Genomic DNA, 15,620 nt, shown 5'->3' on the forward strand with positions numbered 1-15,620 from the left:
CAATTCCAGCCTTGGGTCACTGTCTGTGTGGAGTTTGCACATTCTCCCTGTGTCTGCGTGGGTTTCCTCCGGGTTCTCTGGTTTCCTCCCAGTCCAAAGATGAGCGGGTTAGGTTGATTGACCATGCTAAATTGTCCATTATCATCAGAAGGATTAGCAGGGTAAAATGCATGCAGTTGCAGGAATAGGGCCTGGGTGGGATTGTTGTCAGTGCAGACACAATGGGCCGAACGGCCTCCTTCTGTACTGTAGGGATTCTATGAATATTTCTAATGTAATTGTAAAGAGTCATTTAAATTTAAGATCAGCTAGATCGTGGAATAGTATTCATAATGAACTAAAAGATAAACATACCTTTTATAGGTGATTTAACCAGTGATTAAATATGCCATAAGTGGCAGCTAAGAAATTTTCCCACTACTAACCAGGTAGTCCTCAAGTGAGATCTGTAAAATCTCCATATGTGAGGCTGACGGAGAAACTTGATGCTGATAATGAATTTCATTGCTCCTCATGAGCTGAACCATTTATCAAAGCCTTCCTGAAACACAAAGGGCGGGATTTTCCGGCCGCACTCGCCCCAAGGTCGGAAAATCCCACCCGAGGTCAATGGACCTTTGCACATGGTTTGTGTCCCACCCACGCCGATTCCCATGGCAGGCGGGACAGGAACACTCTAATGGTTACTTGTAGCTTAATCAAATGCTGATATAATGGTTCGGCGACTGCATGCTAGCAGAAATATTTGATTTGATTTGACTTGATTTATTATTGTCACATGTATTAACATTCAGTGAAAAGTATTGTTTCTTGCACGCTATACAGACAAAGCATGCTGTTCATAGATGTTTTTTGTACAAAGGACTAAAAAAACTAAGTCATGCTGTGAGTTTTCCAGCTATACTCAGGATATTCTGGAGGGTGGCATGGTGGCACTGTGGTTAGCCTCACAGTGCCAGGGACCCGGGTTCAATTCCCAGCTTGGGTCACTGTCTGTGTGGAGTCTGCACGTTCTCCCCGTGTCTGTGTGGGTTTCCCCCGGGTGCTCCGGTTTCCTCCCACAGCCCAAAGATGTGCGGGTTAGGTGGATTGGCCATGCTAAATTCTCCCTTAGTGTCAGGGGGACTGGCTAGGGTAAATGCAAGGGGTTATGGGGATAGGGCCTGGGTGGGATTGTGGTCGGTGCAGCCTTGATGGGCCAAATGGCCTCCTTTTGCACTGTAGGATTCTATGGATTCTATGATAATTTAGCAGTTGGACTGAGCAAAATAGAGCCAAATACAGGCTTAGATTATTTAGCCAAAGGTAGGCCTAAGCCTTGGAAGGGTTCCATTTGCATTGTTCCAGAATGAAGACACATGTCTAGTGTCCTATTTGTGTTTGTTTTGGTGTATCTGTCTCTGGGGATATAAACAGGATACCTATTAAATATGTAACAGTATTAGCATTCATAAACAACTGAAAAAGGTGATGATTCATTATCATATTTTAGATAACTCATGAGGAGGCAAATATTTTAGTAAGCATGTTAGCTAATTGTTTACAAGAAGAATGATCAAAGTCAAATAGCATTATTTTAGTATATCCTTCACACAAACACAACATTTCAGCTTCAGCGCTGGATTAGTTATCGCTTCAGCTACATCAGGTCCAACGCTGAAGGGACAGATGCAGCCCCAAACCCCCGGTTTCAGCAACTGCCCAGCGAAGCTTAGACATTGAACAGTAACACTTGGTCAAGAGGAGTTTGGACTCGGCACGGTAGCACAGTGGTTAGCACTGCTGCTTCACAGCTCCAGGGTCCCGGGTTCGATTCCCGGCTCGGGTCACTTGTCTGTGTGGAGTTTGCACGTTCTCCTCGTGTCTGCGTGGGTTTCCTCCGGGTGCTCCGGTTTCCTCCCTCAGTCCAAAGATGTGCGGGTTAGGTTGATTGGCCAGGTTAAAAAAATTGCCCCTTAGAATCCTAAAATGCTTAGGTTAGAGGGATTAGCGGGTAAATATGTGGGGGTAGGGCCTGGGTGGGATTGTGGTCGGTGCAGACTCGATGGGCCGAATGGCTTCCTTCTGCACTGTAGGGATTCTATGATTCTATGCTCCTCTTTCCAAAATCTGGGCATCTTTGAGGCTGCTTCTGTAGAACAAAATGTAAATTCTGAAAGCTACATCTCTGATATCATTTAAATAACAACAGAAAAAGCTGCAAGAACTGAGGAGGTGAGAGGGCATCTGTGGAGAGAGAAACATTTCAAGTCTGTGACCTTTCATCATTGGATTGGATATAGCTGAAGAGATGACTTCAAAACACAAGATTGTTACCAAAAAAAAACCACAGGCATCAGGCCGAGGCTCAGGTAAGATTTGTAATAGATACTTAGCTTATCAAATTTAATCCATGTTCACCAGAATTAAGTGTAATCTGATTCTTTACTTAAATCATGACCCTTATCTTTTATTTTAATATATCCTACATGTATAAAGCAGTTATTTAAGGGGTATTTCAGGTATCAATGGGAAGGTGATGTTTTGACATTCACATGAAGCAATGCATTCCAATTTCCAATCTCTGCTTACCTATTCGGTTGTTTGAGGGCAGGAGTCGGCATCCCTGTTTCACATCCCATTAGTTCCTGGGCTCAGCCATTTAAAGAGAGAATGAGAGTGTCATGCAGAACATTGGTCTGAATTTTTTGGATGTTGGGGTTCTTGTTTTCAGGATGCATCAGCGGGGAACACATCCCACCAACTCCCCCTGCCCCACGGGGACAACTTACACTCCAATGAAGATTGGTTGGCTACTGGCAGGTCTTCCACCCGTCACTCAGGAGGAAGCCCCGCCTTAGAGAACTGCTGGCCAAACTGATTGGCCAGCAGCTGTCCAGTCCCTGCAGTAACAGCACTGCAGTGGACATAAGATGAAGTTCAAGAAGACATTGGAGACGAAGGGCCAGATTCTCCGACCTCGCCCCCAGCTGGGATTCTCCAGTCCCGCCGCAGTGAATGAGAAATTGGCTACGCAGCAATTTTCGCTGGCGCAGCAACAGCGGGGTGTAAACAGCCAGAGAATTCCGCCCTAAGTCCAGAAACAGGACACCCAGGTATGTTCAAGTGGTCCCATGGTGGACAGGGTAGGGTAGGCCGGGGGTTGTGGCACAAGGGGGTGGGGTGATTAGGGTCTCGGGGGAGAGGCTGGTGTGGGAGGGAGATCCAGTGGCCAACACACTTTAAGGGATGGGGAGACACCTGACTTCAGAAGGGGGCTTCTGGTGGCATCGCCTTTAATTTAAAATCAACTGCAACCACCAACATTTTACTTCAAGCTAATTGGAAAATATAGATAAGTTTGTGTACGCATTAACATTGTCTGAATATCAAATAGGAAGGACAGTGAGTCATATGTAGCACAGCGGTGAATCTTTACATTTCATTCTCATTATCCGCCTCAAAACACGCTATTCCACTTTTCCCCTCAGGAATGTATCCGAAAGCGTCCACCTCACCACCTCCATTACTGGGCTTCTGGAAATGTATTTCCAAACAGTCCTGAAAGATTTCTTCATCCATTATATCTGGAATTCCAGTAAACAGGACACTCTTTTTGGAAATAACATCACCGACCTGCAGGTAAAGCAATAGAATGTTACAATCAAAATAAAATATTGCAAATGCTGAAAGTCAGAACGGAAATATTCAGCAAGTCAGACAACAACTGTGTAAAAGAACAGACAATATCACAGATGAACAGTACTCTTTATAAAGGAATAAAAAAGTTTAAAGTTGATTTATTAGTGCCACAAGTAGGCTTACATTAACACTGCAATGAAGTTACTGTGAAAATCCCCTAGTCACCACACTCCGAAGCCAGTTCGGGTACATTGAGGGAGAATTTAGCATGGCCAATGCACCTGACCAGTAGATCATTCAGACTGTGGGAGGAAACTGGAGCAGTCGGAGGAAACCCACGCAGACATGGGGAGAATGTGCAGACTCCGCACAGACAGTGAGCCAAGCTGGGAATCGAACCCGAGTCCTTGGCGCTGTGGGGCAGCAGTGCTAACCACTATGCCAGCGTGCCGTCCCCTAATAGAACAAGGAGTGGGTAAAGGAAGGAAACCTGACACAGGAAAAGAAACAAGATAAAGTCAAAATACTGCAGATGCTGGAATCTGAAACAAAAATGGAAATTGCTGGAGAAACTCAGCAAGTCTGACAGCATCTGTGGAGAGAGAAAGCTTGAAACTTGAAATGTTGGCTTTATTGTCTCTCCAAGGAAACAGGATGATTTGTCCAATGCTTGGGTGGACAGTGGGGGGTCAGTTCAGTGGTATAATTATTAGTATGTGATAAAGGGAACAATGAGAGAAAAATCTGAAAAAGAAACAGACTTCAACAAGACAATAAGATTGAAAAGCTAAAGGTGAAAAGTGGGAAGTGATGTCCGAGGAACCAGCAATGTGGAGGAGGTCCCAGTGGCCCAGGACACTGGAGAAAGAACATTAAAAAAACCGCTAAGATCGACCTAGAATTATGCTGTAAATATTACTGCCCTGACACCTAAATAAAGAATTGTTAATGTTACTCCCTCATTTCTGCATCAGTGTGCTGGATCTGTTACTCCCTATTCCGGGATCAGTGTGCTGGATCTGTTACTCCCTATTCCTGGATCAGTGTGCTGGAACTGTTACTCCCTATTCCTGGATCAGTGTGCTAGAACTGTTACTCCCTATTCCTGTGTGCTGGAACTGTTACTCCCTATTCCTGGATCAGTGTGCTGGATCTGTTACTCCCTATTCCTGGATCTGTGTGCTGGAACTGTTACTCCCTATTCCTGGATCAGTGTGCTGGATCTGTTACTCCCTATTCCTGGATCTGTGTGCTGGAACTGTTACTCCCTATTCCTGGATCAGTGTGCTGGAACTGTTACTCCCTATTCCTCGATCAGTGTGCTGGAACTGTTACTCCCTATTCCTCGATCAGTGTGCTGGAACTGTTACTCCCTATTTCTGGATCTGTGTGCTGGAACTGTTACTCCCTATTCCTGGATCAGTGTGCTGGATCTGTTACTCCCTAATCCTGGATCAGTGTGCTGGAACTGTTACTCCCTATTCCTCGATCAGTGTGCTGGAACTGTTACTCCCTATTCCTCGATCAGTGTGCTGGAACTGTTACTCCCTATTTCTGGATCTGTGTGCTGGAACTGTTACTCCCTATTCCTCGATCAGTGTGCTGGAACTGTTACTCCCTATTCCTCGATCTGTGTGCTGGAACGGTTACTCCCTATTCCTCGATCAGTGTGCTGGATCTGTTACTCCCTATTCCTCGATCAGTGTGCTGGATCTGTTACTCCCTATTCCTCGATCAGTGTGCTGGATCTGTTACTCCGTGGTCCTCTGGACCCTAATTGTTTACTTTATCAAATTTTGCTTCAATTTTTCCCAGTGTGACAGTACTGTACCTTTAAGAGTTGTGTGTTGGATCATGTTTCTCTGCAGGATGTTTCTAGCAGGCCCTGAAATTTTGTCGGCACCGTGTTGTCTGTGACAGGTGTCTTTTATTGTTGCTGAATCGGGATAATTGAAGCACTGTTGATTTTCATTTGGATTAATGCAGTGTTCTGTGGTTTTAATGTTGCCTGGGATTGCTGAGCGGAGTTTGATTGACAGTTTTTGTTATGTGACTGAGGACAGGTTTTTTTTTCCACACAGCATTCTAGTTTTAGGTTTTTTTCAGTTGCTGCCGGAAACTGGTGGAAGAAAGCAGTGTTTCTCTGTCTTTCTCTCTCTCCAGAGGCTTTCTGGAAGTTTCAAGATTGGGGAGCCTCGGAGATTTGATCCAACATTCAAAGGAGCAATTCACATAGGTGTTAAAAGCTGCAAAATCCAGCATCATATGAACATACTTGCTTTAGTGCTAACTTAGTCTGAAGAAGGCTGTTTGTCTGAGGGGTTGTTTTATATTGGAACAATAGAGATAGCTAGCTATTAAGGATTATACTCTGTTATGTTTAAGTATTGTCATTGGTAAAAGTTGTGCTAATTCTTCTTGTTACATTTAACTGTGTTCTTAAATAAACTTTGATGAAAGCTTCCTAGTGAGTCACTTGGATCATACCTGGAGTGAAAAACCAATACCAAAAATAAATGTAAAACTTAGTGTCTAGGCTAACTTCATAAAACACCTTGGAGGCTCTGGCCTGGGTATTAATGTGGAGATGCCGGCGTTGGACTGGGGTAAACACAGTAAGAAGTTTAACAGCACCAGGTGTTTAACAACCTGGTGTTGTTAAACTTCTTACTGGGTCTTAACACCAGCGATTAGTCTCACTCTGATTCTCTCGCAGTCTCACCATCAATTCTAAAAGCAACCAAAGGCTGCCACATAACCCAGTATAACCTCCACCCAGAAGTGATATGTAATGTAGACATATCCTATTTTTCTGTCTCTACATATTGCATTTTACTTAATAAAACATTGATCCCCATAAAATAAGGAAAATATAAATGACAGATCACAATTTTATCCATACCGTTATTTTGACAATTTCACCCTTAATAAAGGGTGAAACTCTCACGGGGACACTTTTCTTTATTCCCCGAAACTCCACCTGGTGAAATTCTTTCTTTGTCAAATTCTCCGCAACTGAAAGAAAGTGAAAATAAATGAAGCTTAGTTTTTTTTATCCTGGCGATGTCTTGCAAGTGTTTTTAGTCCCGAGTGATTCCTGTTCGTTATTGTTGCGATCACTTTGTAGAAGTTCCCAAAATCATTTGCATGCTCCTTTCTACTTCTGGTCCTCTCCTGAAACACTCAACGGTCAGCGCAGGGGGAGAAGGTGACTCGTTCTTGGGTTTGTACACATTGCTCGGGTACTACAAGCTTTGTGACAATCAAATAAGGGGTGGGAGAGATCGCATCAAACCCAACTGCATATTGATTTTCCAGTGGAACAAAGGAACAGGAGTAGACCATTCAGCCCTTCCAATCTGTTCCACCCTTCAGTTAGATCAATGGGTCAGACCAAGATCAAGAACTCAACAATTTCAGGCAAGAAGCATAAATATCTTCCTTTTTTATTAAAATCCATAGATTCACTACAGTGCAGAAGGAAGCCTTCCAGCCCATTAAACCTGCACCGACTGCAATCCCACCCAGGCCCTACCCCTGTAACCCCACATATTCACCCTGCTAATCTCCCTGACACTAAGGGGCAATTTAGCATGGCCAATCAACCTAACCCGCACATCTTTGGACTGTGGGAGCACCCGGAGGAAACCCACGCAGACACAGGGAGAACGTGCAAACTCCACACAGTCACCCAAGGCTGGAATCAAACCTGGGTTCCTGGCGCTGTGTGGTAGCAGTGCTAACCACTTTGCCATTGTGTTCTGTTCTGTTTGAGTTATGGGTATAAATGGCCTTTGATTTCAGACGATTTGTGGGGTGGGGTGAAATGAGTGTGTGAGGGAATGGCTGGACTCATATTAAGCCCCCCCACAACTCCCACACCACCCCCACCTCATCTGGTTGAGGCAGTGATTGGCTGAGCTTCACAGAGCTGGAAAGATGCAGGATTGATCACAATTCCTCACGACTGATTTTTGTTTTGTTTCTAAGCCCGCTATCACTTTTTAAATGCTGCATGCTGTTACAGTACTGTGAAAAATTCACTCGAGGGACTCTTCTTCATGCGTAAGTCCTGACCATGACTTCCCCGCAAGCCCACCCTTTGACATTCAATCACAAGATCGTTAAAGTGAAAGTCCACCCTCTCCTCAAACCAATTGATACCAGGGGTGACTCCCAGGACAGCCCATAAGGTCAAAGCAACTTGGTTCTTCAGGGGGCAGTGAGGGAGGGGGTGTTATTTCAACTGGTGATGGTCAGTAAGAATGTGAGGGGTTTGAGGGAGCTGCCCATATCACACTGCCCCCCAACCCCATCCTTGTTTTACATTGTTAACTTTAAAGGTATTCCACATCAGTGACTCTCAATGATTTTGGCATTTCTGGTTTACACAAGACAAGAATCCGGTCATGCTCAGGAGTGGGAACCCTGGTTAACTCTCTCCTACCTAGCCCTGAAGCACTGAGGCCAACTGTAAGCCACCACCCTAAGCTGCGATCAGGGAACCTGAGGGCAGACCCAAGATCAAGTACGAGACCTTTCTGGTCCACACATTTCACTATTCTCCATTTTAACCTGCTGTTAGGAAAGCGCCGGATAATCAACCAAATAAACCTGTTGGACTTTAACCTGGTGTTGTTAGACTTCTTACTGTGTAGGTACACCACAGTGCTGTTAGGGAGGGGATTCCATGATTTTGACCTAGCGACAATAAAGGAACGGCGATATATTTCCAAGTCAGGATGATGAATAACTTGGGAGGGGAACTTCCAGGTGGTGGTGTTCCCATGTACCTGCTGCCCTGGTCCTCCTACATGGCATTGTTTGACAATTTGGAAGGTGCTGTCCAAGGAGCCTTGGTGAGTTTCTGCAGTGCATCTTGTAGATGGTACACAGGGATGGTATGCAGAGCCCGAGCATGAACAACACCCTATGAGATTATACATCAACATAATCAAATGAATGGATATTTATAATATGTAAGATGAACCCATATAAAACCTTGGTAATACCTCAGTTAGATTATTGTGAGCTGTACTGGTTCCAAGCTATTAAAAAGCATTTGAGGCTTTAGAGTGAGAGCAAGAGTTTCATTCGAAAGCTGTTTGCTAGGATAAACCACACAAAGGAAGGAAAACTGGGGCATTTTCCATCATAGCTGCACAGATTACATCATTACATTGATGAAGGGATGGGACGGGAGTACAAATAAACAGACTGTAATAATCTGAAGTATGGCGAGGCGATGGCCTGGTGGTATTATCGCTCAATTATTAATCCAGAAACTCAACTAATGCTCCATGGACCTGGGTTCGAATCCCGCCACTGCAGATGGTGGAATTTGAATTTAATAAAAGAATATCTGGAATTACGAATCTACTGATGACCATGAAACCATTGTTGACTGCCAGAAAAACCCATCTGGTTCATTAATGGCCCTTTAGTGAAGGAAATCTGCCCTCCTTGCCTGGTCTGGCCTACATCTGACTCCAGAGCCACAGCAATGTGGTTGACTCTTAAATACCCTCTGAAATGCAAGCCACAGTTCATCACCACCTTCTCAAGGGTGACTAGGGATGGGCAATAAATGCTGGCCAGCCAGCGATGCCCACGTCCCCTGAATGAATTTTTTAAAAGTAGTTCTAGAACAAGTGGCCACAGAGACAAGATTAAACGCAAGAAACCAATGAGGCTCTCAAAGGTTAGTTACTGAGGCAGAAATGATATCAAATTGAATAGATCGGAAAGGTGGATGAAGGAGAAAAGGAATAAAGGGATATGGAAATAGGGTGGATAAATGTGATTATTTGTTCTGGAGGGTAAATACCGACACAGACTTGTTAGGCTAAATGGTCTTTTGTCATGTTGTAATGTGCATATGGACCAAAGTAAAGGCTACTGCGGGGTACAATTCGCATACTTTCAGAGATTTCTTTGCAATTGTTATCTTACTTCCTTCACTCGCAAATTTAATGACAACATTGCCGGAATCTTCCAGCAGCTCAATGCTATCCACTTCTCCTCCAGAATTCCGTTGTTTGCTGAAGTGCAGTTCCACCTTGTCAAGCAGCTGGTCGGCTGGGATAGTCTTTGGGATTTCTGAAACCAGGATTCGTCTTTTACACACTCGTGTCTGAATCTGCGGGGAAAGGATATTTGTATGCGTCAGTCCTCTTACTTGATGGAGACTGAGTGTGGGGTTTAACGCAGGTCCGAATGCACAACAGACCATGTGAATCTCACACGGCAAAACTAATTATACAGTATCGGACTGCGTTCCATCGTGAAGCCGCTACAATATGTGATGTGATGGCAACGTCATTCACACTTTTGGCAGCAAAAGGTGAAATGGTCGGACAAGAAGTTAGACAACGCAAGGGGCATTGGGAGGGGAAACTGAAGTGTGGACCAAGAACAGCTGAGGGTCAACAGCATACTTCACAGAATTGTTACAGTGCAGAAAGAGGCCATTCGGCCCGTGAAAGCTGTGCCAGCTCTCCAAATGAGCAATGCATCTCATCCTTCTCCCCATGATCCTGCACAATCTTCCTTTTCAGATATTCTCCCCAGTTCCTTCTTGAATGCCTCAGTTGAACCAGCCTCCAGTACACTCTCGTTGCCTGAATAGATTTCTCCTCATGTCTTAAATTGCTTCTTTTGACAATTACCTTAATTTTGTGCCCTCTCGTTCTCAATCCTCCCACCAACTGGGAGCAGTTTTTCCCTTTCCACTCTGCCCAGACCCCTCATGATTTTGAACCTCAACCTGCGAAAGCTGTTCTCTTACCTGTGGTCGATGGCACCAAGAAGTAACTTTTTGGGAGGAGGGGAAGGCTGGACAGGCCTCTTAGAAAGGACTCTGGAAGGGACAGGATGGTTGTTGGGGCAAGTAACCATAACTGAAAGTGCTCTGGGTACGGTTGGGTAGGTCACGTGTGGATCTCAGTGAGGGCGGTCCCATCAGTCTGAACAGGACAAAGACATTGGATGAGGGTTCTATGCTTAATTGTGTCAAAGGTTGAAAGGCAATGATGCATCATGGTCACAGTCACAGACAATGACCTTAGTGACTTTGTTTATGGCTATAGTACGCATACTATGACATAGGACACTGAGGCCAATTTTTTAGCCAGCAAGCAGAGACATTTGCAGGGAACAAGATTATTCTGCACCTGGTTTTCTGAAGTAAAAGGCTCTATTGCAATGAGTCCATCACTGTGCCACCTTGTGGCCATTCAATGAAAACTGTACAGATCCATGCACGTCACAGGCTGAAAGAACAACACTCAACGTCACAGAGTTAACTACAAGAACAACATAATTTAATCTGCCGTGCTACATGACCTGAACGTATGCTATCTGATCTTCCACCTGGCACCCTCAGATCAGGTGTATAACAGAGTATTTTATCCAAATGCTGTATAGTATCTAATACTCAAGTCCACACACACAGCCAGCTATCAACATGACACACCTCTCTCATTAGGTTAAAAACATATCCATGATTTTTCCACTTGATGTACATAGCTTACACTCCACCCCTTATTAAATGGCACAGTGACACAGTGATTAGCGCTGCTGCCTCACAACGCCAGGGACCCAGGTTCGATTCCTGGCTTGGGTCACTGTGTGGAGTCTGCACGTTCTCCCTGTGTCTGCGTGGATTTCCTCCGGGTGCTCCGGTTTCCTCCCACGCTCCAAAGGTGTGCAGCTGAGGCGGATTAGCCATGTTAAATTACCCCTTAGTGTCCCAAGATGTGTACGTTAGGGGGGGTTGCAGCGCAAATATTTGGGGTTACAGGGACAGGGTCTGCTCTATCGGAGAGGCGGTGCAGACTCGATGGGGCAAATGGCCTCCTTCTGCACTGTAGGGATTCTATGATTCTATGAATGCTGAAACTGTGTCTGACTCTCTTTCAACCTCTTCAGTTGTCATTGTTCTGGATATGGCACGAAATGCTACAAAATGCATAAACGATTCGGCTTCCGCCTTTGATAAGGATTTGTGTGTCAGACCGTCCCTACGTCACAGTGACAGCGGGTCAGCAATGTTCATCTTTAAAGCAACATAAACCACCTTGTACTTGTACCGCTGGCATCTAGAAACCCACCTTTTGACTCCGGCAAATGGTTTGGATCTTTCTTTCTGGTCAACGTTTTCAATGGATCGGCCGGGGCAGCGAAGTCTGGGATTTACTTCACACAGTAGTTCACAAGTCCCAGGAAACTTCTCATTTTGCTGGCATTTTCTGGTTCCGGTGCCTCTGCATCTTGTCATTGGTTGGATTGTTTCCACCCCTGCTCCTGAGTTTATGCTCCCTGATCATTGGCTCTGTCACACCCACCAAACACTTGTTTACATTTACCGCAAGTCCTGCTGACTGCAATCAGCCAATACTAATCTCAGCCTCTCGTTTTATTCCTCTCTACTGGCTCATTGAATCATGGAGATATTGGCCGTTCCCAGGGTCCCTTGTATCACGTATGGATTTGGTGTTGGTAAATCTCTGCGTTGATCATAGAATCCCTACGGTGCAGAAGGAGGCCTTTCAGCCCATCGAGCCTGCACTGACAACAATCCCACCCAGGCCCTATCCCCGTAACACCCCATATTTACCCTGCTAATCCCACTGACACTCAGGGGCAATTTATCACGGCCAATCAACCTAACACACACATCTTTGGGCTGTGGGAGGAAACCGGAGCACCCGGAGGAAACCCACGCAGACATGGGGAGAACGTGCAAACTCCACTCAGACAGTCACCCCAAGGCCGGAATTGAACCTGGGTCCCTGGCGCTGTGAGACAGCAGTGCTAACCATTGTGCCACTGATGCCAAACAGCAAACTCTTGTATTGGTAAAGTCCACAATGTGTGATGAAAGTTGGCACCTTCCTTGAATCAGGATAAATTTCCAGTTGGTGATATCCCCACTTTAAGTCTAATTTAGAAAATACTTCCTTGTTGACAACTCTTGAAAGACTTTGTTCATGGTGGGAATTAGGTGAAATTCCCTCATTAATACTTCATTCAACAGTCAATACAGAGTCTGATGTGACTATTTGGTTGAGCCACTACCACAACAGGGTTCACCCATGGTTTTGGTCCTTCAACTGGCTCTACGATCATAGAATCCCTACAGTGCCATTTGGCCCATCAAGTCTGCAGTGACATCAATCCCACCCAGGCCCGATCCCTTTCACCCCACGTATTTACCCTGCTAGTACCCCCTGATACTAAGGGACAATTGAGTATAACCAATTAACCTAACCCACACATCTTTGGACTGTGGGAGGAAACCAGAGCACCTGGAGGAAACCCATGCAAACAGAGGGAGAATGTGCAAACTCCGCACAAAGACCAAAATTGAACCCAGGTCCCTGGCGTTGTGAGGCAGCAGTGCTAACCACTGTGCCACCATGCCACCTGCAAATTTTGTTCATGGGATGTTGGCATCGCTGGCTGGGCCAGTATTTACTGCCTATCCACGAGGGCGTTTAAGAGTCAACCGCATTGCTGAGGGCCTGGAGTCACATGTAGACCAGACCAGCAAGGACAGCAAATTTCCTTCCCTAAAGGACATTAGTGAACCAGATGGGTTTTTCCGACAATCGACAATGGTTTCATGATCATCATGAGACGTTTAATTCCAGATTTTTATTGAATTTCACTATCTACCATGGTGGGATTTGAACCTGGGTCCCCAGAACATCACCCTGGGTCTCTGGATTACTAGTTCAGTGATAATACCATGACACATGTATTGGTCAATCACTTTCTTCATCTTTACTGCAATTCTCTGTGTCAGACACGAAAGATAGGGGAGGCACAATGGTTAGCATTGCTGCCTCACAGTGCCAGGGATCCGGGTTCAATTCCAGCCTCGGGTCACTGTCCGTGCAGAGTTTGCACATTCTCCACCTGCCTATGTGGGTTTCCTCCGGGTGCTACGGTTTCTTCTCACACTCCAAAGATGTTCAGGTTAGGTGGATTGGCCATGCTAATTGCCCCTTAATGTCAGAGGGACTAGCATGGTAAATACTTGGGGATAGTCCCCGTGTGGGATTGTTGTCGGTGCAGGCTTGGTGGGCCGAATGGCCTCCTCCTGCACTGTAAGGATTCTATGATTCTATATTCTGTGTACAGGCTAAGCTACAGGCCTCACGATTTTGTCAATGGTTAATCTCACTTGGCGGTTTTGTAACTTCCTTGAAGCACTGGTCCAAACTCCTCCCAGAGCATCATCCAGGACTGTACAGGATTCATTTTCAATCCAATATGCAGCACCCCCCCCTCAAGGCATAGGCAGTTTCTCTGCTCAGAAGAAACTCACCATCAACCTCAATCACTACAAATTCTGCCTCAACCTTCTGATCCCAGATCTCACATCTGTAATCCAACTGTTTGGGGTAAGGTTTTAGATGTGAACTGAGGGAGCTTTTTGACACATTTTCCAGATGTGCCCTTCACTCTCTTTGTCTTCAGTTCCTCCCACAGTGCTCTGCCGATGACAGTCACTGCCTGAATCTACAATACTGCTCATTTCAACACCACCAGCAACCACTGGAACTTTCCTGTGGTTACTCCTATTGACATAGAACATGTGTCCATGATTGCTATTTGTGTCCTCATTCTCTGCATCTTCTGCAACCCGTCTCACACTTGTGCTCACCTCCCTATCCTTTATGTGTGGTTTACCAGACTTTCCTCTTTGTTCAGCTTTCTTCTGCATTTCTTGGCTAAAGGACTTTTGCTCCTACATTGTCTGCATATCTCTCCTTGGCAGGGCAGCAGGCATCTTTTCTATAGTGCCCCACATTGCCACATCGAAAAACTCTCTTTCAAACTTTTGCTGTTGAGATTTACCCATATCTGGGTTCTGTTGTACCACTCGGTTAACCTCAACTTTAGCTGTGCCAATGGCAGAGGTGGCACCAAGTTTCACACTGTGAGATTGCTCATCCACTGCTTCCAATACTGATTTTCTAAGTGCTATCCAACATTAAGTCACGGTGGCACACTGGTTAGCACTCACAGCGCCAGGGACCCGGATTCAATTCCGGCCTTAGGTGACTGTCTGCGTGCAGGTTGCATGTTCTCCCCGTGTCGGCGTGGATTTCCTCCCACAGTCCAAATATGTACAGGTTAGGTGGATTGGTCATGCTAAATTGCCCCCTAGTGTCCCAAGATGCGAAGGTTAGCAAGATTGGCGGGCTAAATGAGTGGGGTTACAGGGATAAGGCTGGGGATGGGTCTGGTAAGATGCTCTGTCAATGCAGCCTTGATGGGACGAATGGCCTCCTTCTGCACTGTAGGGATTCTATGAACACCTCCTCGTTCCAGCAGCTTATGCCTCAACTTATCCGACTTGCAACATTGGACCAACTGATTAATTATCTGGTTTCTTGATCCATCATGATATAGTTGCATCCATTCAACCTCAGTGTCAAAAGGGTCACAAATTGGGTTACTGTTTCCCCCCATTCCATCTCACCTGATTGCTTTTGGAACGTGGTATTTGACACCACCACATAATGGTCCTTCAAAGCTTTCACCCCATGTTCATAATCTACCTTTCCTATCGTGTCAGGCAATGTCGAGAAAGTCTTCTGAAGAAGAGTCATAAATGTTAACTCTGTTTCTCTTTCCAAAGATGCTGCCAGACCTGCTGGGTTTTGCCAGCACTTTCTGCTTTGATTTCAGATCTCCAGCATCCGCAGTATTTTATTTTTATTTCAGTCTTGAAAGTCTCCCTCACCAAAACACTGGCGGTGAACAACAATAAGGCCTGAGGCTGTGCTTCCTGTGCCTCCGTCGCCCCGTCCAAAAGCAGACGCTGTCCATCAGTATATGTTTCAAACTCATTGAATAGTGGAGCAGACTCGATGGGCTGAATGGCCCACTTCTGCTCCTATGACTTATGGCCTTACATCAGCTCCAAAAAATTCCATGCCACAATTGGCGGCATGGCAGCACAGTGGTTAGCACTGCTGCCTCAC

General features: G+C 45.5%; 1 protein-coding gene across 1 annotated transcript in view; it reads right to left on the reverse strand.

Moving 5' to 3' along the window:
• Nucleotides 1–744: 744 nt before the first annotated feature.
• The window catches only part of ifi35 (interferon-induced protein 35), a 31,073-nt gene continuing 16,197 nt past the window's right edge, over nucleotides 745–15,620 (reverse strand). Inside the window, exons 7-9 of the mRNA XM_078223992.1 lie at nucleotides 9,574–9,760; nucleotides 6,524–6,636; nucleotides 745–3,615 (exon numbers count right to left, since the gene is read on the reverse strand). Of these exons, the coding sequence (XP_078080118.1) occupies nucleotides 3,415–3,615; nucleotides 6,524–6,636; nucleotides 9,574–9,760 (501 nt within the window). The 3' untranslated portion in view covers nucleotides 745–3,414. The remainder of the gene's footprint in view (nucleotides 3,616–6,523; nucleotides 6,637–9,573; nucleotides 9,761–15,620) is intronic.

Source organism: Mustelus asterias, chromosome 11 (assembly GCF_964213995.1).
Source record: "Mustelus asterias chromosome 11, sMusAst1.hap1.1, whole genome shotgun sequence".
Taxonomy (NCBI): Eukaryota; Metazoa; Chordata; class Chondrichthyes; order Carcharhiniformes; family Triakidae; genus Mustelus; species Mustelus asterias.